Source organism: Artemia sp. Qi Xiang Cuo, chromosome 11, assembly GCF_049724085.1.
Source record: "Artemia sp. Qi Xiang Cuo chromosome 11, ASM4972408v1, whole genome shotgun sequence".
Taxonomy (NCBI): Eukaryota; Metazoa; Arthropoda; class Branchiopoda; order Anostraca; family Artemiidae; genus Artemia; species Artemia sp. Qi Xiang Cuo.
In genome coordinates, this window is record NC_142804.1 from 55688978 (window position 1) to 55715556 (window position 26579).

At 32.0% G+C, this 26579-nt stretch overlaps 1 protein-coding gene across 1 annotated transcript in view; it reads right to left on the reverse strand.

The window, feature by feature from the left end:
* Positions 1–26579, reverse strand: part of Shab (potassium voltage-gated channel shaker cognate b) — a 251737-nt gene that overhangs the window by 97301 nt on the left and 127857 nt on the right. Inside the window, exon 5 of the mRNA XM_089096523.1 lies at positions 14457–14643. Coding sequence (XP_088952649.1) covers positions 14457–14643 — 187 coding nt within the window. The remainder of the gene's footprint in view (positions 1–14456; positions 14644–26579) is intronic.

Sequence of the window (26579 nt, forward strand, 5' to 3'; positions counted from 1 at the left end):
TAAATGCAAAAGGGTCAATTTGGCTAAACTTAAAAAGAGACAATAGAAAGTTCATGAAAAATTTTATTATATGTGATAATTTCCCATATGAAGCTATTATAGGGGCAAATTTTCTAAGGTCTAATAGAATATTATTAGACGTAGTAAATGAGAAGCTTGTTTACCCAGCTAAGGTAGGGGAAGAAGTTTATACCTAACGAAATCGTAACAGATGTTACGAAGACAACGTAACAGTAAATAGAATTTCCGGTGATATAATGTCACAGTATTTTGAACCTCATATCTCGCAAAGACATGTCGTAATTCGAAATTTTTTTAACTACCCTGAAAGATATTGCAGAAATGAAGTATATTTAAATAATAAAGTATTGAATCTGCGAAAATAAAAATAGGAGATATGCGACAGTACAGGTCAAACGAAATTAAGAAAATAGCGGAATTATAGAAGAACATAATAAAACCCAACGTGACGCCACAAGATGCCGCAATGGCACAGCATAGCGCCAGTATGAATCTAATAAATAATGAAAATGAAGAGAAATATTACGGATTTGCGATAAGGAAAACAAAAGTCCCTCCGAAAACGATGCAAAAAATTCAAATATCACAGATGATCGAACCAGTGATTAGCAAATCAGAAATATGGTTTGCGACACTGTCTAAGATACCCAAAAATCTGCTATGCGAGGAACAGATTATATCTTATGACAAAGGGGAAGGTTTTATCTGGGTATCCAATAATCACGAAAATGATACAATTACAATTAAAAAGGGCACGTGTTTAGTTCAAATCCAGGTTTTAACTGAGAATGATTTAAATAGATGGGAAAATTCTAAAAGAAACCTAGTTAACGGTATTAAAACTTCAAATAACAAATATCCTTTAACTAAATCGCAATTTTTAAACAAATTTAATATGGATCATATTACGGACTTGGAACTGAAGAAAAAATTATGCGAATTATAATGGAATTTTAAGGATGTATTCTCTGCATCTGAAGATGACATCGGGATAATACAATTTTATTAAAATTAAATTTTAACGACTGGCAATCCCGTAGCAAAACAGCCATATCGCGTGCCATATAAACACAAAGAGTGGCTAAAAAATAAAATTCATGAATTAGAAAAAAACGAAATTATACGCCCAAGTTTAAGTCCGTATAGTGCACCAGTGATCTTAGTATCAAAAAAGAATGGAGATCTTAGACTCTTAGTAGATTATATAGCCCTCAACAAACAAGTAGTTAGTGACAAATTTCCTCTACCAGGAATAGATGAAATTCTTGACTCAATTTCAAGCAAAAAGAAAATTTTCACTTCTTTTGATCTTACCCAAGGCTACCACCAAGTGAAAATAGCCGAAAAGGATGTCCATAAAACTGCATTTTCAGCATCCGAATATGGTTCTTATGAATACTTAAGGGTAAAATTTGGGCTTAAAACAAGTTCAAGCGTGCTATGTAGACCCCTATTGCACCTGTTAAGAGGATTAAAGAATATAATTCATTTTGTTGATGATATTATATGCGTGGGGGAAATGACTGAACAACACTTAGCAACTTTAGCTAAGGTATTCGAGAAGTTCAGACAAGGCAATTTAAAATGCCGGCCTGAGAAAGTAAATTTATTTCAACCTAAAATTAAATTTTTAGGAGTAGTAGTAACCCAGGGAGAGATATCCCCAGACCCTGATAAAATAAAATGTGTTAAAAACCTCAAGCCCCCCAGAACTATGAAAGAATTAAGGGGAATTTTAGGCCTTACTGGCTACTTTAGAAAATTCGTACGCAATTACGCCCAAATTGCAAAACCCCTCACGGAATTAACTAAAGGGAACTCCAATAATTTTAACTGGATCCCGGAAGGTCCAACATCCCTAAACAATTTAAAAAAGGTCACCACTTCTGAACCCATTTAGGCACCCTCTAAGTTCGAAAATGAAGAATTTGTAGCTACAATTGAGGCTTTTTAAAGGGGTGTTGACGCAATTCTTTTGCGAAAAATCCCGGTAGAAAACCCTAATCCCCTTGAGGGAACGCCTAAACAAATAGAAAAAGTTATATGCTATTCAAGTAAAACTTTATCAAAAGGCGAAAGTAATTGTTCCGCCACGAACATAGTATTATTGTCCATTATCTACCACTTTGAGATACTTGGACGGTTTTTAATTGGTAGAAAAATTATGCTATGATCAAAACATTAAGGTTTGCAGTACCTGCGCACATTTAAAAACCCCACGGGCATTCTAGCTAGATGGATTATGAAAATCCAAGACCTAGATAACGAATTTGAACATTTAAAGGGAAAACAAAACGCAGCTTGCGACTTTGTAAGTAGATACCCAGAAAATATTCCATCGGAAGCTGAAGAAAATGAAGTTAACGCCATAATTGCTTAGAGCAAACATGAATGTGAGGAAAACAAAGTCAAAGACGCAGTAAAAGAAAATAAGATTAACTATTGCCCTTGTCTTTGAAAAATATAAAAAGAAAGCAGAAAAAGGACGAAATGTGTGTAGCACTAATTGATTATTTATTGAATGATGAGGCTTTACTGGATAAATTCAAAACTCTTAGAAAAGAGATAGATAATTTTTACTACGACCTTGATGAAGAAATACTCTGTAGAATTGTGACTGCTGAGACAAATAGAAACCAAATCTCGATAATACCTGTGTTACCACAAAACTAGAAAGGGCCCGCATTTGAATATTTTCATTCGGACACAGGTGGACACTTAGGAGTTATGAAAACGTTCCATAAGTTAAAACAATACTTTTTCGTACAATCGGCACTGACAAAATTTAAATAATTTTTAAGTAAATGAAAAGCAGGTAATTGGAGACACATTTACTCCTCCTACCAAAGTCCTCCAATGGGAAGAGCTCTAATAGTAATTTACCCTTTTAAGATTATTTCAATTAACCACTACGGGACAATTTAAGGAGTACCTGTTTCCAGAAGAGACAGTACTTGTTATTTTTAGGTTGTAGATCATTTTTCTGGATTTACTTTTGCAAAAGCATTAAAAAATCAAGGTGCTTATGCCACAAGTAAGGCATTAGCAAAATTATTTCTACAATTTGGCATTCCTAATAAAATTTTGAGCGACAACGGGAGCAATTTTGTTTCGAAAGTAACAAAAGACTTAATGAGTTTCCTTAATATAGATAAAATGGTGACAGCACCTTACAACCCACAAGTTAATGGCAAAATAGAAAACAGGCATAAAGTATTCTCGAACGTTTTAAGTATTTATAAGAAAGAAAATAGGAGCGACTGGGATAAATTCTTACCTTACTTAACCAACGTAATCAACACTGCTTATTCCAAAACAACCAAAGACAATCCATTTTATTTACTTTTTGGTCGTGATTTCAAAATCTAGTATAATAAGATTATTGAATCTAGGTAGTATCATCACAGGTCAGAATATTACAAACAAGTATTCATGAATAGAATGAAGAGAACGTATAAAATAGATAGACAAGCGTTTGAAAATGTAAAATAAACTAATAGCTTAGAAACCAACCCAAAGTTAAGGGGAATATAGATTTCAAAGTAGGAGACTTCGTTTACCTAAAGAACGAGGCGAAAACAGAAGGAAAAAAACTTTCCAACAAATATTCTGGACCGTACAGAATAGTCAAAGAGTACGATAACGAATATACTTTTAAAATGAAAAACCCCGATAGTGGAAGAATTTACAAGGCACATGTTAGCTGAATAAAAAGAACCAAATTTCCAGAGAGATGGGTGTCCCATCCCTCTTCTAGTGATTCGTCAGATTCGGAAAATGAGCCCCCAAGATCGAGATTGGCAAATCTAAAACCCTTTAATTTCAAGCAAGACTATTCGAGAATGACAGTGATGAACAAAACTTTGAAGAATTTCTAGCAATGGAAAATGAAGTTGTTCCTAAGAAAAAATCCCTAATACCAGGATTTTTTCCTGAAATAAAAACGCCAAAAAGTCCAAAAAGTTATTCATCGGCAAGCGCAGGAGATTTAGATTATACAATATCTCCAAAAACCCAATTCGTCCCGATAGAATTTCGACCCCATGTCCCCCCAAAAGATTTCCAGACGATATGATTTCCCCTGCAACACCGATAGAAAGGTCCTTGTCTTTACAGGAAGAATTAAACAGAGCTGTAGAAACCCCCGATATTACTGTGAAGAAAACTTCTCTCACAGATTTAACTAAGATAAACCTACGAGAGGCCATTAATCTAATAAATATTCCCATAAAAACAAATCAAACTACACTGCCCGAGAGTAAAACTCCAAAAGATGACCAGCAAGATCAATATCATGGTATACCTGTGTCCAAGTTCAAACCTAAACAATGGACTTCACGGAGGGAAACCCTAGTGCAAAAAATGCCCCATTGCCCTGAGGTTATGGCATTCAAACAATTGAGGAACCCTGCAAAAACTCTTGAGTCCTCCCAAAACTCTCAAGAATGTTTCAAATCTCCCGTGCTGAAAACCCAAAGCGAGAATTTAGGGAATAAACCTTCTACTTCTAAATGAGTGGAAATTTATGACGGAATGGAAGGTTACACCACAAAAAGTGCCACCTCTAAAAGTTCTAATCCGGATTCGTCGGAAAATAGTTCCGAAGAGTCTGAAGGTGAATCAGACCATACAGTAGCTAAAGAAATAGGGAAATCAAGACCGACATCAGCAGCCGCACACGGGAAACAAACGAAATTTAAAGGGGAAGAATTTTTGAAAAAACAAAACAAAAAATTTGATCTTATTTTACTAGAAAAACCGAAAAAGAAAAAACCGCAAGACAAAGAGCAGAAAATAATGACACAGTCAGGTAGAATGGTTAAAAAACCTGACAGAAAGAAATATCTTTAATTAAGGTAAAGACAAATTTCAAATATGTTAAATTTAACACCATAATAAATTTAAAAGTTTGCAAGTAAAGTTAACCAAGTCAATATTAATTAAAAAAAAAGAGATCTGAAGGCTTTGAAAGAGAAACAGAGAGTTTCCTTTCTTATAGCTCCGAGGCGAAAAAAAAAAGAGAAAAGCATTTTAATTTCATTATATTATATCAATGACGTATGCTGTCCTACAGCTCTGTGTTAAACATTACTTCCAAAGAGAAACAGAGACATTAATGTCTTTAGCTCCTTGGCGAAAAATTTAATTCCACTAGTTTATATCTATGACATATACAATAACAGAGAGATCACCGTTCTGTAGTTTGGTGACAAAAATGTTCTTTAATTTCATTGGTTTATCTATGACATATCTTGTGCTCTAATTCTTGTGACATTTTTTCTCAAGTCAGTCACGTTATATCTTACCTATACAGACTAAGGTTCCCTCGAAGTTTCTATGAAAAATTCGACCCAGGTCCTAACTAAGATGGATATTATCCAAAACAAGAAATTATCACTACAGAAGCGTCTAATTATATGAAATATTTTTTCTAAGTGCAGATTATAATTATTTTAGGCCTACACATAAAAATAGGATACCAGTGTAATTACTTGCTGCACGCTTGCTTATTCATGTGTTTCTTAATCGAGAAATATAAAGTAAAATTAAATTGTATAACGATTACTAGCTAAGCTTTAAAGTTATATCTCAACCAGTCATAAAGGTATATCACGACCAGAATTAAGCTCGGAAGTCCTATCTTTACTTTCCTAACCTATCTAATCATAAAATATTTATTCTGTTTTACGCATACAAGTCATTTTTCTTTGGCCAATGCCAAAAAATTATTAAATAATAAGAAAAAAAATATTCAATTTTTTTTCAAGCTGAATTTAATTTGATTAAACAGTTTAATTATGATAAACTAAGATAAATCTAGTAAAAACGGAACATTCAGCTATGTGATGTAAACCTCAAAAATGATGCTTAGATTTTTAAATCATTTGATTGGTTGAAGTTTGCGTAAGAAAACCCTGTATACATCAAATGGTAACTAAGTATGACTCATTAGGGTTACAAATTATAAGCTGGAGAATGTATAGAGGCAGTCCTAATGTATGGGCCATCAGTCAATATTAGGGTCAAAAATACTTTTAAGCAGAGGGATACAAAAAATCCGATCCGAACTTTATCTATAGTTGGCTATTGGTACGTTTATATGTAGAATTTCACGGCGGATGTGGAATTATATCTCAATAATAATATGTAAAATTTTAAAACCATTTGATCAGTTAAGATATATGGATTCAAACCCTGTGTATGTCCAATGGCGACTAAGTAAAACCCACAAGGAATTCCCCATTAATGTGAAGGTGTTTTTCGCTTAACGGATTCTAATAAGACTTTAATATCATATTTATTTATTTAGTGCTGAAGGGTTTGCTCAAACAATAGCCTTCTAAAAAGATATTGATGTCAGTTCTTCATTACGCTTATATTCTTTGCCAAGCATCAACTGGAATCTATGCGGGCAAGCTTGGAATCCTGCATCTAATGACCTCATTCGAAAGGCGAATATGAGGCACCAATGTTGACTTGTAATTACGGAAAATCCAAGAGAAGAACACGGGGAAACAAAGAAGAAAACCTCTGTATTTCCGCTGAGGTTAAATCCGACTACCCCATAAGAACGTCTAAGCCAAGAAATAGGGAAGACATCAGAAAACTAGTGGGTATAGAGGTCTCCACTCGTCCTTGCTGTGTCTTGTTCCCTCATTGTAATATCGTTTACGTAAAACTGTGTGGTTACGACGCTGCACATGCGTTTCTTCAACAGCACGGACGTGCGTGAACAACGCAGGCATGAAAAGTGTTGTAAAATTAGACCTCAAACATAATAATGTAGGGTAAATTATGTTAATTTGATAAGTATTGAAGAAGTATATAAGCCATTTATGTTTATTTAATAAGTATTGAAAAATAATATAAGCCCTTTATCGATGTTTCCGTTCTCAAAACAAATTTGAAGACATCTCTGTTTTAAATTTTTAGATTTTCGTTGGGAGTACTAATATTAGTGTATTTATTTAATTCTGTCTCATAGCTTAGAAATAAATGAACCCAATCAACACGTGACTTATTTGTACTATGAGTGTTTACTTTAAAGAACGTGTGATTCTGCCTCGTTATTTTTATTACAGGAAGTAAATGGACACATTAGTTATTGAGCATTACAATGAGCTTCCCAGTACAGATACGACCCCGTAGCATTTATTTTCATCATATCTCAACCAACGAAGAGTACTCACCATAGACTCCAGGGAATTTTCATCCCAGCTTCGTCTACGAAAACAACAGTTACCTTCGATCGTCGTTTCTTCGACCATTAACCATATTACGTATCAGGTAACACTATATTTGAACCTCAGTATCAAGTGCTTTAACTAACTTTATAATCACATAAATGCTGAGAACCCCATCGATCAATACAATATAAAATATATTTAACGATGTTTGAAGTTAAATGATACTTAAAGACATTTGAAGATATTTGCAGTTGAAGTTAGAGACAATTTGAAGTTTAATTCTGAGAATCCCATCGATCAATACAAGATAAACGATATTTAACGATATTTGAAGTTAAATGATATTTAAAGACATTTGAAGATATTTGAAACTGAAGTTAGAGACAATTTGAAGTGTAATTCTTAGAACCCCATCGATAAATACAAGATAACCGATATTTAATGATATTTGAATTTAAACGATATTTAAAACTATTTGAAGTTCAAGTTAAAGACAATATATTGAAAGAGTCACTATAGTATGACGAAAACCCGTTTCAAATCCAAACTTCAATTACCCCTTTATTAACCGAGGAATCACTGCAAAGCTAATCGGCGCAAGCCATGAGCTAACAATTTTATAAAAGGCACGAATGAACAATTTTAACTCGAGAATATATTCCCTATTTGCCTTAAAATATCCTACACATCCATACGCTGAGAAGACAAACACCAACACCTGTAGTACGAAACTTTATTCCTCAATTGAATATTAGAGAAAACTTCGCATAAAGACAACTAGGGTCAAATTGTTCCGTTAAGAAGCCATAACGAAAATGCTTCAAAATCTCTGACGCGATACAAAGAGTTAGGGACAATAATTTACAAAAGAAGGGTGTAATACACTAAGGACTCTAAGGTGATGAGTAGATGTGAATCTACATGTGTTACTTCCTAATAACTTGGACAATTCGAAGATCCCAATAGTGAAAGTGTTTTAATGTTATCAGTGAACATGATGAACCCAATATTGTTTTTTATAAATCATTCATGTATTTACCACAAGTAGAATTAGGTGTAATATTATCATGTTATTCATTTAACGTAGTGTAGGTAGAATGTAGTATGTCATATAGACAGCAAAAATTGAAAAAAAAGGCCTTGTAAAAAAAATTGAAAAAAAAAAACTTTAGTATAGTAGCTAGCCTAGAACCATGAATAATCTTAGTCCGGTGGATGAATTTTATATAGGGATGTAGAATAAAATAAGAAAAATAATAGAGAAAATTTGTTGCTCTCCTAATGAGCAGTTACTAATGAAGAGGCGTCATTAATTGATGGGAAGGGTGATGTGTACCATGAGTTTAATGATATATATTTAAAATACAGGATTCTTTCCTTCTAAAGATGATTCGGGCAGAAATTAAACGTCCCCTAATTGAGTTCAAATACCGCTTCCAAGAGTCTAAATTCTTAATCAGCAAAAACAGAAATTGCATTTTAGCTTCAGTCAAACAACGACACTAGTCGTTCGAATTTCGCTAAGATAATTAGTAGCAGAAAAAATGCTATGCACAATATTTCTAAGGAAGTTTAAATGGCAAAAAAACCGTGTGAATGCTTGAATCATCAAAAACATTTAAAAGAATTCATTGGACGAAAGATTTACATCCTTGGTCCTTTTGGGCCAATGCTGAGCAGTCCTCATGGCGCAGGACTGAAAACCTATGTTTTGATAGTGGGGTAGATGTGCTTGTTGAGATTATTTGTAAGTCAGATTTGGGAGGATTCGTAAGTCAGATTTGGGAGGATTCGTAAGTCAGATTTGGGAGGATTCGTAAGTCAGATTTGGGAGGATTCGTAAGTCAGATTTGGAAGGATTCGTAAGTCAGATTTGGAAGGATTCGTAAAGTTGAATCAGGTCCATTGAGATAGAAGTCTTAAACTCTTTCATCTCGGTCACCATTATTGTCATTTGAAGTGACCTATTGGCATCTATTGCCTTTTTTATCTGTTTTTATTTCATTTATATGTCTGCGTCTAGTCTAATAATAGGTAATTAGTTCGTATGTCTCCAAGGTAAACGCTCCCAAAGGAATCTGATCTCCAGATAGCTCGAGAAAAAAGAGGCCACATTTATATGTCTACATATTCAATTTTCTCTCATTAATTGAGAGCGGCGCTAGCCTAGTTGACACAATCCCTAGCGCTATAAGCGGCGCTATTGGAGAATTTTCTATTGCTACAAATATCAATCTTTTTATCGCTATATCATCAGTACCTACCATACTTTTGAAAATAAAAAATATGGACTGGGTAAATCGTTGGAAGAATAATAAGTTTTGTCCCACAACCTAAACAATTAAAAGAAACAAAAAGTTTGGTGATACGTCTTTCATAATGACAAAAGACAAGTTAAGGCAAAAGAAGAAGTTTTTGTCCCACCAATTGAACAATTAAAAGAAACAAAAATGGTCGTCAATGCCTTCCATACTTTTGTAAATAAAAAACCTGGAGTAAATAAATCGTTGGAAGGAAAATTATTCTTCATCCCACCACCTGAACAATTGAAAGAAAACAAAGGTTCAGCGATATGACTTTCATAATGAGAAAAGATAAGGGAAGGCAAAAGTTAAAGGTCCAGTAAAAAATATAATTATACCAAGGCACCACATCTAAGTTAAGGTCAATTTGGACGTCATGGCATCAGGAAAAGGCTAAAATTGTCTGCGTTTAGAAGACAAGCGACAGTGAGAATCTAGATATAGAAGCCTGCTGTCACATACCTTTGTTAAAATACCAAAGGTTTGCCGATACGTATTTCGTAATGATGAGGGATAAGCCAAGGTGTAACGAACCAAACAAATCGAAAATGATAGCATAGATGATTGGGTTTTGGATTTTGATATGGATAAGGTCATCAATACCTACCATACTTTTGAAACTCAAAAATATGGACTGGATAAATGGTTGGTAAAATAAGAAGTTTTGTCCCACCACCTAAATAATTAAAAGAAACAAAAAATTCGGTGATACGTCTTTCATGATGACAAAAGACAAGCCAAGGCAAAAGAAGAAGCTTTTGTCTCACCACCTGAACAATTATAAGAAACAAAGGTGGTCGTTCATGCCTTCCATACCTTTGAAAATAAAAAACCTGGACTAGATAAATTGTTGGAAGAAAAATAAGTTTTTTTTCCCACCACCTGAACAATTGAAAGAAACAATGGTTCGGTGATATGTCTTTCATAATGACAAAAGACAAGGCAAGGCAAAAGTTAAAGGTCCAATAAAAGAATGTAATTTTTCAAAGGCACTACTTCTCATTTAAGGTCCATTTGGACGTCATGACATCAAGAAAGGGCTAAAATTGTCTGCGTTTAGAAAACAAGTGACAGTGAGAGTCTATATACAGAAGCCTGCCGCGTGCCGAGTGCCGAAGCCCGGTGGCGAAGCCGCCAGGCTCGCGGTACTTATGTCATATGACGTAATAAATGAAACTAATTTTTAAATTTTCTGTATGAATTAAGGGTTATTATACTTTTAGTATTGGATGGGATTGTTTCTTACTAGATTGCTAGCTACCGCTGTTCGAAAGACAAAAAATAAGATGAACTTAAGCCGGTTTTTCTCTAATATAGATGTTCTTTGTTTGATGTGAAACTACAAACAGGAAAAAACCAACGGCGTTTTCTTAATTGGAATAGTAATAGACGACCTGGTTACAATCTATGATTATGACGTCATTGACATGTCTTTTACTAGGTTGCTACCTACCGCTGCAATCCAGATGGAAATAAGTAATTGCATTATTCAAAATACTAAATATATTATTTGAAATACTTTATTGCTTGAAATAACATGAGGAAATATGCAATGGTCTTGCTTAGATTGCATTGTTTCTTGAAATAGGATGGGGAAACATGCAATGGTGTTGCTCAAAATGTATTGATTCTAGAAAAGAGATGGAAATAAGCAATTACATTATTCAAAATACCAAACATATTATTCGAAATACTTTATGGTTTGAAATAGGATGAAGAAATAGACAATGGTGTTACTACAATTGAATGGTTTCTTGAATTAAGATGAGGAAACATGCAATGATCATGCTCAAAATGTATGGATTCTTGAAATATGATAGAAATAAGCAATTGTATTATTCAAAATACCAAATATATTATTCAAAATGCTTTAGTGCTTGAGATAAGATGATGAAATACGCAATGGTGTTACTCAAATTGTTGTGTGGTCTTGCTCAAAATGTATTGATTCTTGAAATAAGATGGAAATAAGCGATTGCATTACTACAATTGAATTGTTTCTTGAATTAAGATGAGGAAACATGAAATGGTCTTGCTCAAAATGTATTGATTCTTGAAATACGATAAATATAAGCAATTGTATTATTCAAAATACCAAACAAAAAACATTCGAAATATTTTATTGCTTGAGATAAGATGATGAAATACGCAATGGTGTTACTCAAATTGTAATGTGGTCTTTCTCAAAACGAATTGATTCTTAAAATAAGATAGAAATAAGCAATTGCACTATTCAAAATACCAAATATTTTATTTAAAATATATTATTGCTTGAAATAAGATTAGAAATTACGTAATGGTGCTACTCAAATTGTTTTATTTCGTCAAATAAGATGAGAGAACATGTAATGATGCTGCTCAAAATGTGTTGGTTCTTCGAATAAGATGGAAATAAGCAATTGCATTATTCAAAATACCAAATACATTATTCGAAAGACTATATTGCTTGAAATAAGATGAGGAAATATGTAATGGTGTAACTCAAATTGTATTCTTTTTTCAAATAAGATGAGGAAACATGCAATAATGTTTCTCGAAATGTATTAATTCTTGAAATAAGATGGAAAAAAGCAATTGAGTTATTCAAAATACTCAATATATTAGTCGAAATACTTTATTGCTTGAAATAAGATGATGAAATTGGAAATGATGTTACTCTAATTGTATGACTTCTTGAAATAAGATGAGGAAATATGCAATGGTGTTACTGAAAATGTATTGATTCTTGAAACAAGATGGAAATAAGCAATTGCATTATTCAAAATACCAAATATATTATTCAAGATACTATATTGCTTGAAATAAGATAAGAAAATATGCGATGGTGTTACTCAAATTTTATTATTTCTTGAAATAAGATGAGATAACATGCAATGGTGCTGCTCAAAATTTATTGATTCTTGAAATAAGATGGAAATAAGCAATTACATTATTCAAAATACCAAATATATTATTCGAAATGCTTTATTGCTTGAAATAAGATGAGAAAATATGCGATCATAGTACTGAAATTGTATTTTTTCTATTGAATCTTATTTCAAAGAAACAATATAATTTGAGTAACACCAATGGATATTTACTCATCTTATTTCAAGCAATAAAGTACTTCGAATAATATATTTGGTATTTTGGATAATGCAATTGCTTATTTCCATCTTGTTTCAAGAATCAGTTCATTTTAAGCAACACCATTGCATTTTTCCTCATCATATTTCAAGAAACAATTCAATTTGAGTGACATCTTTTCATATTTCCTCATCTTATTTAGAGATATAAAGTATTTCGAATAATATATTCTGTATGTTGAATAATGTAATTGCTTATTTCAATCTTATTTTAAGAATCAATACATTTTTAGGAACATACATTGCGTGTTTTCTTATCTTATTTCAAGAAACAATACAATTTGAGTAGCACCATTGCATTTTTCCTCATATTATTTCAAGCAATAAAGAATTTCGAATAATAAATTTGGTATTTTTAATGATGCAATTGCTATTTTCTTATTTAAGGAATGAATTTTGAACATTTGAACATCATTGCATGTTTCCACATCTTATTTCAAGAAACAATACAATTTCAGTTGCACCATTACATATTTCCTCATCTTATTTCAAGCAATAAAGTATTTCGAATAATATATTTTGTATTTTGAATAATACAAATGCTTCAAATTGTTCATAACTGATTTGGTATTTTGCATTATGCAATTGCTTATTTCCATCTTATTTCATGAATCAATACATTTTGAACAACATCATTGCACTTTTTCTCATCTTATTTCAAAGAAATGATAAAATTTGAATAGATTCATTGCATATTTCTTCATCTTATTTTAAGCAACAAAATATTTTGAAGAAAATATTTGGTATTTTGAATAATACAAATGCTTCAAATTGTTCATAATTGATTTGGTAATTTGAAGGATGCAATTGCTTATTTCCATCTTATTTCACGAATCAACACATTTTGAACAACATCATTGCATGTTTCCTTATCTTATTTCAAAGAAATAATAAAATTTGAGTAGCATCATTGCATATTTCTTCATGTTATTTCAAGCAATATATGAATGACCTTGATAAGAATCCCTGAACTTCAAGTGTTCATTGGCCCTCAAAAGTACCTTGGAAAGGCGCCAAGGAACATAAAGTAAGCAAATTCATTTTAAGGATTTTACTAACTATATAACAAGAAAAAAATTACAGAAATAATAGTAAAAAAAACTTTCTGAAACTCAGCAAAAGTTATCCTGTCAACTATTCCTAAGAAATATTTTGATTCTTAAAAATTATTAATTTCGAATGAGAAGACACCGATGAATTTTGCAGTCCAAATGTTTTTGTATTTTTTTGTAGTTATGTATATTTTATGAAAAACATCCGGGGAACTATCAAGTAGTGACCCCACGATGATATCAAATTGTAATTCATAGTATTAGTTATTTTAATTATAGGTTGTAAGACTGCAAGTAGAGAAAAACTTCTTTTTTCTCTTTGTTTAAAACTATGGTTTTCTGAGCTCCAAATTAAAAAAGATTTTACAAGAAATATCAGCAATGGAAAATGTTGCTCTTTTCAGGTCGTAGGCTAACTTCATCGGCCTTCTCATATAACTTCTCATCTAACTTCTCATCGGCCTTCTCATCTAACATCTAACTTCAGGCTAACTTTTCAGGTCGTAGGCTAACTTCGTAGGCTAACTTCATATAGTTTTCAATGTGACTGGCTAGCATCATTGTTAACTGTATTTACCACCCACTGATCGATGGGTATATGTGATGTCAACGAAAAATCGTTTCAAGAAAAGAATTACTGTACAAGACAACAAGCGATATAAAGAGTCACTAAGCAGAAATATAAACGGTGCTTGACGATGTCAGTATCAGTGAGAACACTGTTCCGTAGCTTTAAACTTGCTATAAGAATAGAATGAGGAGACTTACCAGCTGTTTGTATGCCAAGTAGATGATAATGAAGAAATCTTGTTGCCGAGGCAAAGCTTTTTCCAGCAAGAAATGAGTTTTTTCTTGCCTTTTTGGAAGCACGAATTGAAGAGAGGCTACGCCTCTCAGGGGATTTCGCATCCTGAGATATTATTTCTTCTCGAAAACGAGGCCGAGGTTTTGTGTTCTAAAAATAAGAAGAAAAAAACAAGTTTTATTTTACTAGCAGAGACAGCCATGTAGTATTTTTTCGATGTATATATATATATATATATATATATATATATATATATATATATATATATATATATATATATATATATATATATATATATATATATATATATCTGCCCTAGATGGTAGACCATCATCAAGAAGTGAAAATAATCATTTTTATAAAACCCTGAAAAAGTTATACCAGCTTAGCCACTCAAAGAGACTATCTGTCTCGGCTTTAATCTAATTAGCGCTGGCTCTGAAGTCTTTCATCACTTCGAGCAAGTTGGTATGTGTACACATTGTTTTTTTGTGTGTGTAAAGAGTTTTTTCATTTGTTATTTTTTTTCTTGTATGCTTTCTATAACATTTTGTCTGCTCCTTTTTATTTTCATTTTATTCTCTCTCCATTTTAATTCTTCTTTTTTTCGCTGATATTTTTTTCGCCTATCTTATCTTCTTTTCTTTTCCTCTTATTTTGTCTTTCCTCTTACCTTATCTTTTTTATCTTCTCTTCTTATCCGAATGGGAAAATGAAATTCTTAGATTTTTAAGTTTATTTTTTACCGTCTTAGTAAAAAACTACCCAATATTTCTTCATTTATATATGAAAGAAAATAATTTTTAAACATTTTGGAACGATACATTGCTGAAAACAAAACACAATTTGAATGTTTTAACTTTTTTAACTTTAATAAATCAAAAACAATTAAGACTTTAACTAATAAATATCCAGTTTAATATATATTAAACTGACAATCCACGTTCATTTTTTTCAGTAAAGTGCAAATTATTTTTTGGTTTTGGGAAGGAATAGGGGATCTGAGCCCTACTAATGTTTATTTTTGCTCGTTTTGAGCTTGACTCGGTTATTTATTGTAATTTATGCTTGTTTTGGGTTTCATTTATTTATTGATGGTGATTTGTGGTAGCTCTACACTTGGAAGATTATTGGACTTATTGGATTTCTGCTTATGTTTGGTTTCATGGAGATCTTTACTTTTCTTTAAAGGACCTATTTTGTATTTTTCTTAATTAATACCTTAAAATGTTCCTTAAAAATACCAAGAACAGAGAAAACCAAATCTGAATTGAACCAAAACTGAATCAGTTTGCCTTCAACCAGTAATAAGTTTGAGAGGGGTGAATTTTGCAAAAGACAAGGTGAGAGAGTGAATTAAAAAACCAAAACAAAAAATAATATGATAGAAAAGACAATCAGCCAAATTTGATATTCGTCATTGTTTCAAGCTAGATTTTTTCATTAGATTAATTCAAAAAACCTTTTCCACAAGACATGTTTTTCAAAGAAAAGAAAACAGCTCCATTAAGCCAAGAATCAGTAAAAACTAAGTCAAATAATCTTTCAAGCGTAAAACTACCACAAATCACTATCAATAAATAAATAAAGTCAAAACAAATAAAAATTACGATAGATAGCCGAGTCAAATTCAAAATACAGGGGCTGATCACCCTTATGCCTTCTCAAGACCAGAACACAATTTGCGCTTTACTGACAAAAACAAAAAACAAACAAATGACCGTGGATTGTTACTAAAATTGACATATACTGACATTTCTTCGTTAAGATTTTGAAAATTATGAAAGTGATGAAAGTAAGAATTGAATTTATGAAAGCAAGAATTGAATTGAATTGATTTTTAAATTTGACTTGGATTAAACTTTATTAAACAAAAATTAAAAACAAAATTTAATCATTTGACAAGTAGCCATTCAAGAAGAAACAAAGCTTTGAGGACGAACGACTACAACAACCAATATCAACAAATTCATCTAAATAACTCAGTATATGTTTATGCAAATACATAAACACACAAATGTATATATATATATGTATATATACATATATGTATATATATATATATATATATATACATATATGTATATATATATATATATATATATATATATATATATATATATATATATATATATATACATATATATATATGCTATCTTTATATGTGAGGAATAATTGTGTATGTATGGATGTATATATGTATTTATGTATGTTCTCTAAAACGGCTGAATATTTTTTCTAGAAAATTAGTATCTTGGGATATTCTCGCATAATAAATCGATCTAGAGAGGTCAAAGGTCTGAGAAAAATCGTTAAGAGCCTTAATTTTGGTTTTTGCAAATGACGTCATATACTATGTTATTACATCATATAATCATTTCTTATGACATCGTTTACGGCACCATATAAGTATTTTATTATATGATGTCATGCATAGCATAAATAAGATTTTTGAGTTTCCATCGCAACAGCTATTTATATTTTTATAACGTCTGTTGAAAGGCCTAAAAAACGAAAATTTGCAGTTGCAGTTACTATAAATGATGATTCTTTGGAACCAACACCTCTACTATCAAACGTGATAAGATGTTAAATTTGACAACCTAGACCATCAATTATGACAATACCAATGCAGACAGCCAAAGCAAAGGCCACTGCTAAAAGAAACCAAAGCAAAGGCCACTGCTAAATTGTCTGAAGTAATCAAAATCCAAAAACGTGTCAAAAATTAAATTGACAAAGACACGGGCGGTTAGAAGATTTAAGAAAACGACAATTAGAGCGTGTTAAAAATGAAAATGAAGTGCAAAGACATTCGCGGTTAGAAGACATACGACACCGGACAAGTGAGGGAGTCAAAAATGGAACTGAAGAGCAGCGAGTCCATGAAAATCCACCTGGACAGCGAGAATCAAAACGTCTCAAAATTGAAAATGATAGCAATGATGATTGGGCTTGGGATTTTGACATGGATAAGGTCATCAATGCCTACCATAACTTTGTTAAAAAATCAAGGGTTCGGCGATATGTATTTCATACGTGATAAGTGATAAGATGTTAAATTTGACAACCTAGACCATCAATTATGACAATACCAATGCAGACAGCCAAAGCAAAGACCACTGCAAAAATACCAAAGCAAAGGCCACTGCTAAATTGTCTGAAGTAATCAAAATCCAAAAACGTGTCAAAAATTAAATTGACAAAGACACGGGCGGTTAGAAGATTTAAGAAAACGACAATTAGAGCGTGTTAAAAATGAAAATGAAGTGCAAAGAAATTACTGGTTAGAAGACATACGACACCGGACAAGTGAGGGAGTAAAAAATGGAACTGAAGAGCAGCGAGTCAATGAAAATCCACCTGGACAGCGAGAATCAAAACGTCTCAAAATTGAAAATGATAGCATTGATGATTGGGCTTGGGATTTTGACATGGATAATATATATATATATATGTATATATATATATATATATATATATATATATATATATATATATATATATATATATATATATATATATATATATATATATATATATATATATATACTTATATATGTTCATCCTCGCCTCCCAGTAAATACTTATTTAATCTTTTCTTAAATTGCTGTAGATGTTCAGCCGCCTTAGTACTCGCTGGAAGCACATTCCAAACACTCGGTCCCAAATAGTGGATCGTAAATCAAGCACCAAGTACTTTGCCTATGCTCGATCATAAGGTTATCCACATTTCTAGTACCTACCATATGCCTACCATAACTTTGTTAAAAAAGCAAAGGTTCGGCGATATGTATTTCATAATGACAAAAAATAAGCCAAGGTGTAACAAACCAGACAAATTGAAAATGATAGCCATGATGATTGGGTTTTGGATTTTGACATCGATAAGGTCGTCAATACCTACCATACCTTTTAAGATCAAAAATAAGGGCTGAATAAATTGCTTGAAGAAAAAGAAGTTTTTTTCCCACCGCCTGAACAATTAAAAAGAAACAAAAGGTTCGGCGATATGTGTTTCATAATGACAAAAGACAAGCCGGGGCAAAACTTAAAGGTCCAATAAAAAATAATGTAATTTTACAAAGCCACAACTTGTAATCTAAGGTCGATTTGGACGTAATGACATCACGAAAAGGCTCAAAGTGTCTGCGCTTAGAAGACAAACGATAGAGAGAATTTATATATAGAAGTGTGCCGAGTGTCAGGGCCCGGCGGCGAAGCCTCCCGGATCCTGGTACTATATATATATATATATATATATATATATATATATATATATATATATATATATATATATATATATATATATATATATATATATATATATATATATATATATATATATATATATATATATATATATATATATATATATATATATATATATATATATATATATATATATATATATATATATATATATATATATATATATACTTATATATGTTCATCCTCGCCTCCCAGTAAATACTTATTTAATCTTTTCTTAAATTGCTGTAGATGTTCAGCCGCCTTAGTACTCGCTGGAAGCACATTCCAAACACTCGGTCCCAAATAGTGGATCGTAAATCAAGCACCAAGTACTTTGCCTATGCTCGATCATAAGGTTATCCACATTTCTAGTACTATACTCATGTAAGCAACTGTTACTCATATAAAAATGAGGAAAAAATTTCTGGGCATGTATCATTCTGACATTGATATACAAAAATTATAGCCTGATAATCACTAAGCTGTCCAACATTCATCACTCTTAAATTTCTATAGCACGTCTCTGAATCATTAAAAACTTTCACATATTCTCTAATTATTCTAACCACTTTGTCTTGTAAGATTTGGATACGTTTATAATTAGATTAGAAATTACTGGCCTATCAAGCACAACCATATAAAATATAAGGACTAACTATTGCATGAAATAAAAGAAGTAAAATTTTATTTACGAAAATTTTTCAAACAACGAATAACTCCAACTCCTCTAGCCACTAAGAAAGGTTAAAACATTTCAAACTTATTTTGTTTTCAATAAAGTGCAAATTGTGTTCTGGTCTTGGGAAGGCATAGGGGTTATCACCTCTACTCATGTTAACTTTTACTCGTTTTGAGTTTGACTCAGCTATTAATTGTAATATCTGTTCGTTTTGAGTTCTATTTATTTATTCATAGCGATTTGTGGTAGTTTTACACTTGGAGGATTATTTCACTTCATTTTTGCTCATTCTTGGCCAAATGGAGGTCTTTACTTTTCTTTGAAAAACTTGTCTTGTGGAAATTCTTTTTTAATTAGTTTATGTTAGTTTTTTATTGACATGGTCTTTTTCATGGAAAAAAAATCTATATATTTTTAGTTTTCTTCTATAAGAATCCATATTATGGGTTGCTATTTATATGTTGGAGAAACTTTTTCAATAATTTTTAATCGTGACACACACAGTATTTTTTAGTTTAATTTTATAGCTTCTGAAGTTGACCTGAAAAATAAAACTTAATATCATTCCCAAGAGATTCTATCTATACTCTTTGACAACCTGGATACACTTACTCTCTTTTGATTTATTTAAATTGTAAGAGCAGAAGTAGTACTAGCAGTATCCCAAAAACTCTCAACTTAATACCCCCAGTCGGCAACCATTTAACGCTATGCCTTTTGATTTTTTTTAAAGCAACATTTAGTTTTAAACGAAGATGGGCTAATTGCATAATTGGGGGGGGATTGACATACCTAATATCTCTAAAGACATAGTTGCACGACCGTTCTACTATGCTGAACAAAACGGCAATCTCAAAACTTGACAGGATGCGTTTGGAAAATTAATGGACTTGAGAGAAGAGCTACTTGCCCTCCAATCTCTTGTTACTCTTAAAAAGGGCACCAGACACTCGAGCTGTAATTTGGGTGTAAGAAGGAGCACTTCCCCCTTCTTCTATTTAGTAAAACATTTTAAACAAGTAAAAGCAAAGTTAAAATATTTTAAATATATTTTGTTTTCAGTAAATTGCAAATTATCTTCAGGTCTTGAAAAGGCATTGGGGTTGTCAGCCCTATTCATGTTAAGTTTTGCTCGCTTTGAGTTTGACTCGGTTATTTATTGTATGATTTAAATAAACTAAATACGTTTAAATGTTTTAACTTTTTAACTTTAATAAACAAATATTATTAAAACTTTAAGGAATATGTATCAGTATATATATTCTAAACTAACAATCCACAGCCATGTTTTTCTTCCGTTAAGTGCAGATTATGTTAGGGCTTGAGAAGGTATGGGGGTTGTCAAGGACATAATTTCCAGACATTTCAACTACAATGAACAAAATGGCTATCTCAAATTTTGATTAGATGTGTTTTGGGAATTGATGGGCATGGGGGGAGAAGGCTTGTTGCACTTCAATCACTTTTGACTAATAAAAAAAGGTACTAGCCAGGTCAATTTCCAATCAAATGATTGAAAATCATTTCAAAGTTTCGAAGTTCCTTTTTCGAAGTTTCTACGACAACAAATGGCCATCTCAAAATATCTATCAAATGCATTACGGAAAAAAAAGAGGTTTTGACCAGGGCAATGGAACTTTTGATTACCAATCCAATGATCTCCCTCCAAAGTTTATACGATTATCGTTATATATATATATATATATATATATATATATATATATATATATATATATATATATATATATATATATAGCCTAACTTATATACCGCCAAGGCATAACTTAAAACCCTTGCCCTGAGGGCTGTAGGGGAGTTTTTAATTTCACAGACATAATTTCCAGACCTTTAAATTACGTTGAACAAAATGGCTATCTCAACATTTTGAACGAATGTGTTTGAGGAAAAGGTGGATGTGAGAGGGGGTTGAATTGCCCTTTAATCATTTTCAACTATTTAAAAGGGCACTGGCCATTTCAATTTCCGATTGAATGAGCCCTTTTCAAAGTTTCTACGACAACAAATGCCTATCTCAAATTTCTATCACATGCATTTCGGGAAAATACGAAGTTGGGGGGGGGGGTATCTACCCTAGCATCACTCTGAATCTTGAAAAGGGCATATAACATCTGAGTTCCAATCAAATGACTCCATTCCGGAGTTCCTACGATCACTCATTCTACATATATATATATATACCTTATATGCCCCCAGGGCCTGATAACCCTTGTCATGAGGGTTGTCGGAGGGGGGGGGGGATCGTCAACCTCAAAGACATAATTTCCGAACTTTTCAATTGCGTTGAACAAAATTGATATTTTAAAATTTTGATTGGATGTACTTTGGGAAATGGTGGGCGTGAGAAGGGGGTTAGATGCCCTCCAGTCACTTTTGACTGTTAAAAGGGCACTAGCCCTTTCAATTTTCAATCGAATGAGCTCTTTTTGAAGCTTCTGTAACAACAAATGGCCATTTCAAAATTTCTATCAGATACATTTCGGAAAAATAAGAGGTGTGTGGTGGGGAGGGGGGGGGGGGTATCCACCCTCCGATAACTCTGAATCTCAGAAAGGGCACTAAAAGTTCTGATCAGCAATCCATTGAGCCCCCTCAGTAGTTTGTACGACCACCCTTTCTATATAAACCTTAAATATTCCCAAGGCACAACTTACAACCCTTGTTCTGAAGGCTCTGGGGGGGGGGGGGGCTGTCATCTTGAAAGAATTATTATTTCCAGATGTTTCAACTACGTTGAACAAAATGGCTATGTCATAATTTTGATTGATTGTGTTTGGGGAAATGTTGGGCGTGGGAGGGGGGTTAGCTGCCCACCAATGACTTTCAACTATTAACAGAGCCATAGCCTTTTGAATGTCCAATCGAATGAGCTCTTTTCTAAGTTTCTACGACAATTTCTTCGATACGAAGGGCCTAAGTTTACACAAAAAACAAGAAAAAAAAATAAATAATACATTGTGCCCACATCGCTCTTAACTTAGATAGCGCTATTGCGCTGCCTATGATAAAATGTCCTTTAAAGAATAAATTTTTATTTCAAAACAACTATTAAAAGCAAAGACAGTAAAATTAGTATCTTTCATCAACTAAATTGCATTTATTTACAACGTGTCAAAACAAAAAAGGGCGCAGATCCCCTAAATGACAGAGTATATAAGGGAAAAAGAGAAAAAATACAAGAAAACTTATACAGTGAACAAAAATAGGTAATTGTTACAATCATAATAATCATAGACTTAATCACATATCATATATAATAATCACAAGATAATCAAGACATAAATCAAAAGACGTGAAAAAATCATAACCCAATTATAAAAATAAAGAGGACCAATCATGATTTAGTTTACTGGCGGAAGATTTAAAATCTTTCACTCTTTTATCAATAATTGTCGAAGGAAAAATGAGCTAATTTTTGGGACAAAAAAGAGCTACTAGTCCAAGGGGTCATATGTAAAAGGAGCTTAGCAAATATATATATATATATATATATATATATATATATATATATATATATATATATATATATATATATATATATATATATATATATATATATATATATATATATATATATAAGTAGAGTGCTAAGTTATACTTTGCTTAGACACATAGGAATTACCATGCTATTTGCTTATACGCATATGAATTACCATGCTATTTGCTTATACACACATGTTTTACCATGGTATTTGCTTAGACACATAGGAATTACCATGCTATTTGCTTACACACAAAGGAATTACCATGCTATTTTCTAAGACACATAGGAGTTATCATGCAATTTGCTTAGACGTATAGGAATTACCATGCTAATTGCTTAGAGACATAGGAATTACCATGCTATTTGCTTAGACACGTAGGAATTACCATGCTATTTGCTTAGACACATAGGAATTACCATGCTATTTGCTTAGACGTAAAGGAATTCCCATACTATTTGCTTGCACATTGTAAGAAAGCGAGCAGTACGAGCGGGGATTACCCACTGGTTCCTGCACATTGCAAAAAGCGAGATATTTATTATAAATTTGGAACAATATCAATCTATGGGAATGGTTAACGATAACAAACATGTTTTCAACCAGATGGGTTTTTGAAGCACATTCAGCATGGCGTGTTTTATTTTTTTTATTTTTTTTGGCAATTGGCATTTTTATCTGATAACGAGTACCATTCGTTACGATCATAGCTCTAAAAAAAGGGTTTAGCATTTGTAAATTGGACTATACGAACGATATTAATTTCTGATTTTTTGGACAATTGCCTTAACTCGAGAGTAGTTTGTTATTAAAAAATTTGATGCTACAATCAGAATTGTTTGATTGACATTTGCAAAAAAGCGATAAGGGATTCGCGAATGTGACTGTACGAGTGATCTTATTTGAATGATAGGGAAAAAACTGAGCTATATAACAATTGCGAATTGGATCGTATGAAGAGGGAGAAAAAAAAGGTTTAAAGGGATTAGCAGTTAAGGTAACCCTGAAGAGAATGTTAATTCATACCTCATTTATTATAAATTTGGAACAATATCAATCTATGGAAATGGATAACAATGATAAAATGGTCTTATGACTTGACCTAGCTTTACTTCTTTGATGTGTTCCGTATAATACACAAGTGGCGTTTGAACAGTTTTGTCAATTTAAAATAGAGTCTAACGTTATAGTATACTAAAATTGATACTAAGAGAGATGTAGATGGCAAGAAAAGAATTTTAATAATGGATAGCTTTACTTCTTCGATGTGTTCTGTATAATACACAAGTGGCGTTTGAACAGTGTTGTCAGTTTAAAATAGAGTCTAACGTTATAGTATACTAAAAAGCTGATACTAAGAGAGATGTAGATGGCAAGAAAAGAATTTTAATAAGGGATAGCTTTACTTCTTCGATGTGTTCTGTATAATACACAAGTGGTGTTTGAATAGTGTTGTAAATTTAAAATAGAGTTTAAAGTTATACTATACTAAAAAGACGATACTAAGAAGGATGTAGATGGCAAGAAAAGAATTTTAATAACGGATAGCTTTACCTCTCCGATGTGTTCTGTATAATACACAAGTGCTGTTTGAACAGTATTGTCACTTTAAAATAGGGTCTAACGTTATGGTATACTATAAAGTTGATACTACGAGAGATGTAGATGGCAAGAAAAGAATTTTAATAAAGAAATTCAGAACAAACCTTAGAAATTCTTGCAAATCAAGTAGTAAGGTGTATGTGAGTACGAACCATCAAGGATCATAAGCACCAACGATCCTAACCACCAGAGACCTCAACCCCCCAAAGGTTCCCTATCCCCAAACTCGAAGGGGCACCCCACCCCACCTCTCCAACTTTTTGGCCCCCTCCCCCCATTTTTTTTCTTTTTTTTGGCAATTGACATTTTTCTGATAACAAGTATCATTCATTGCGATCGTAGCTTTCAAATGTGAAACTTAAGTCCATTTTGGATCGAAAAATAAAGTATTTCTGTAAAATCTGAGCTAATAAGGGTTTTTGACCGTAAACTCTAGTTTTTTGTAAGAAAATTATGGAAAATACAATTCTCTGGTTCAAATGTGAAACTTAAGTCCAGTTTTGGATAGAAAAATAAAACCATTTCCGTAAAGTCTGAGCTAATAAGGGTTTTTGACCGCAAACTCTAGTTTTTTGTAAGAAAATTATGGAAAATACAATTCTCTGGTTCAAATGTGAAACTCAAGTCCATTTATGGATCGAAAAATAAAACTATTTCCGTAAAATATGAGCTAATAAGGGTTTTCGACCGTAAACTCTAGTATTTTGTAAGAAAATTATGGAAAATACAATTCTCTGGTTCAAATGTGAAACTTAAGTCCATTTATGGATCGAAAAATAAAACTATTTCCGTAAAATCTGAGCTAATTAGGGTTTTTGACCGTAAACTATAGTTTTTTGTAAGAAAATAATGGAAAATACAATTCTCTGGTTCAAATGTGAAACTTAAGTCCATTTTTGGATCGAAAAAATAAACTATTTCTATAAAATCTGAGCTAATAAGGGTTTTTGACCGTAAACTCTAGTTTTTTGTAAGAAAATTATGGAAAATACAATTCTCTGGTTCAAATGTGAAACTTAAGTCCATTTATGGATCAAAAAATAAAACTGTTTCCGTAAAATCTGAGCTAATTAGGGTTTTTGACCGTAAACTATAGTTTCTTGTAAGAAAATTATGGAAAATACAATTCTCTGGTTCAAATGTGAAACTTAAGTCCATTTTTGGATCAAAAAAATAAACTATTTCTGTAAAATCTGAGCTAATAAGGGTTTTTGACCGTAAACTCAAGTTTTTTGTGTAATAAAATTATGGAAAATACAATTCGTTGGCTCATAGGTGAAACTTAAGTCCATTTTTCGTTAAATCTCAGAGTGAATAAATTCATTATCAACATCTTTTGTCGGATATGTGGGATAAAATTGACACAATCTAAGTATCAGACTTAATATTTTTTTTTAACAACATCCTTTGCAATATACATAGAATAAAATTTATAATATATAAGTGTCAGATTGAAGTAATTCTTCTATAAACATCCTTTGTCAGATACATCAGATAAAATTGACAAAATCTAAATTTCAGAACGAATAAATGCTTTAACAACATCCTTTATCGGACATGTCGGATAAAATTGACAAAATCTAAGTATCAGAGTGACTAAATTCTATATCAACTTCCTTTTCTCATGTTGTTAAAGCATTTATTCACTCTGAAATTTAGATTTTGTCAATTTTATTTGATGTATCTGACAAAGGATGTTGATAAAAAAATTTATTCGCACAGACACTTAGATTCTATCAATTTTATCTTATGTATCCGAGAAAAGGATGTTGATATAGAATTTAGTCACTCTGATACTTAGATTTTGTCAATTTTATCCGACATATCCGATAAAGGATGTTGTTATAGCATTTATTCGTTCTGAAATTTTGATTTTGTCAATTTTATTTGATGTATCTGGCAAAGGATGTTGATAAAAAAATTTATTCACTCTGACACTTATATTTTATCAATTTTATTTGATGTATCTGGCAAAGGATGTTGATAACAAAATTTATTCACTCTAACACTTATATTTTATCTATTTTATTTGATGTATCTGGCAAAGGATG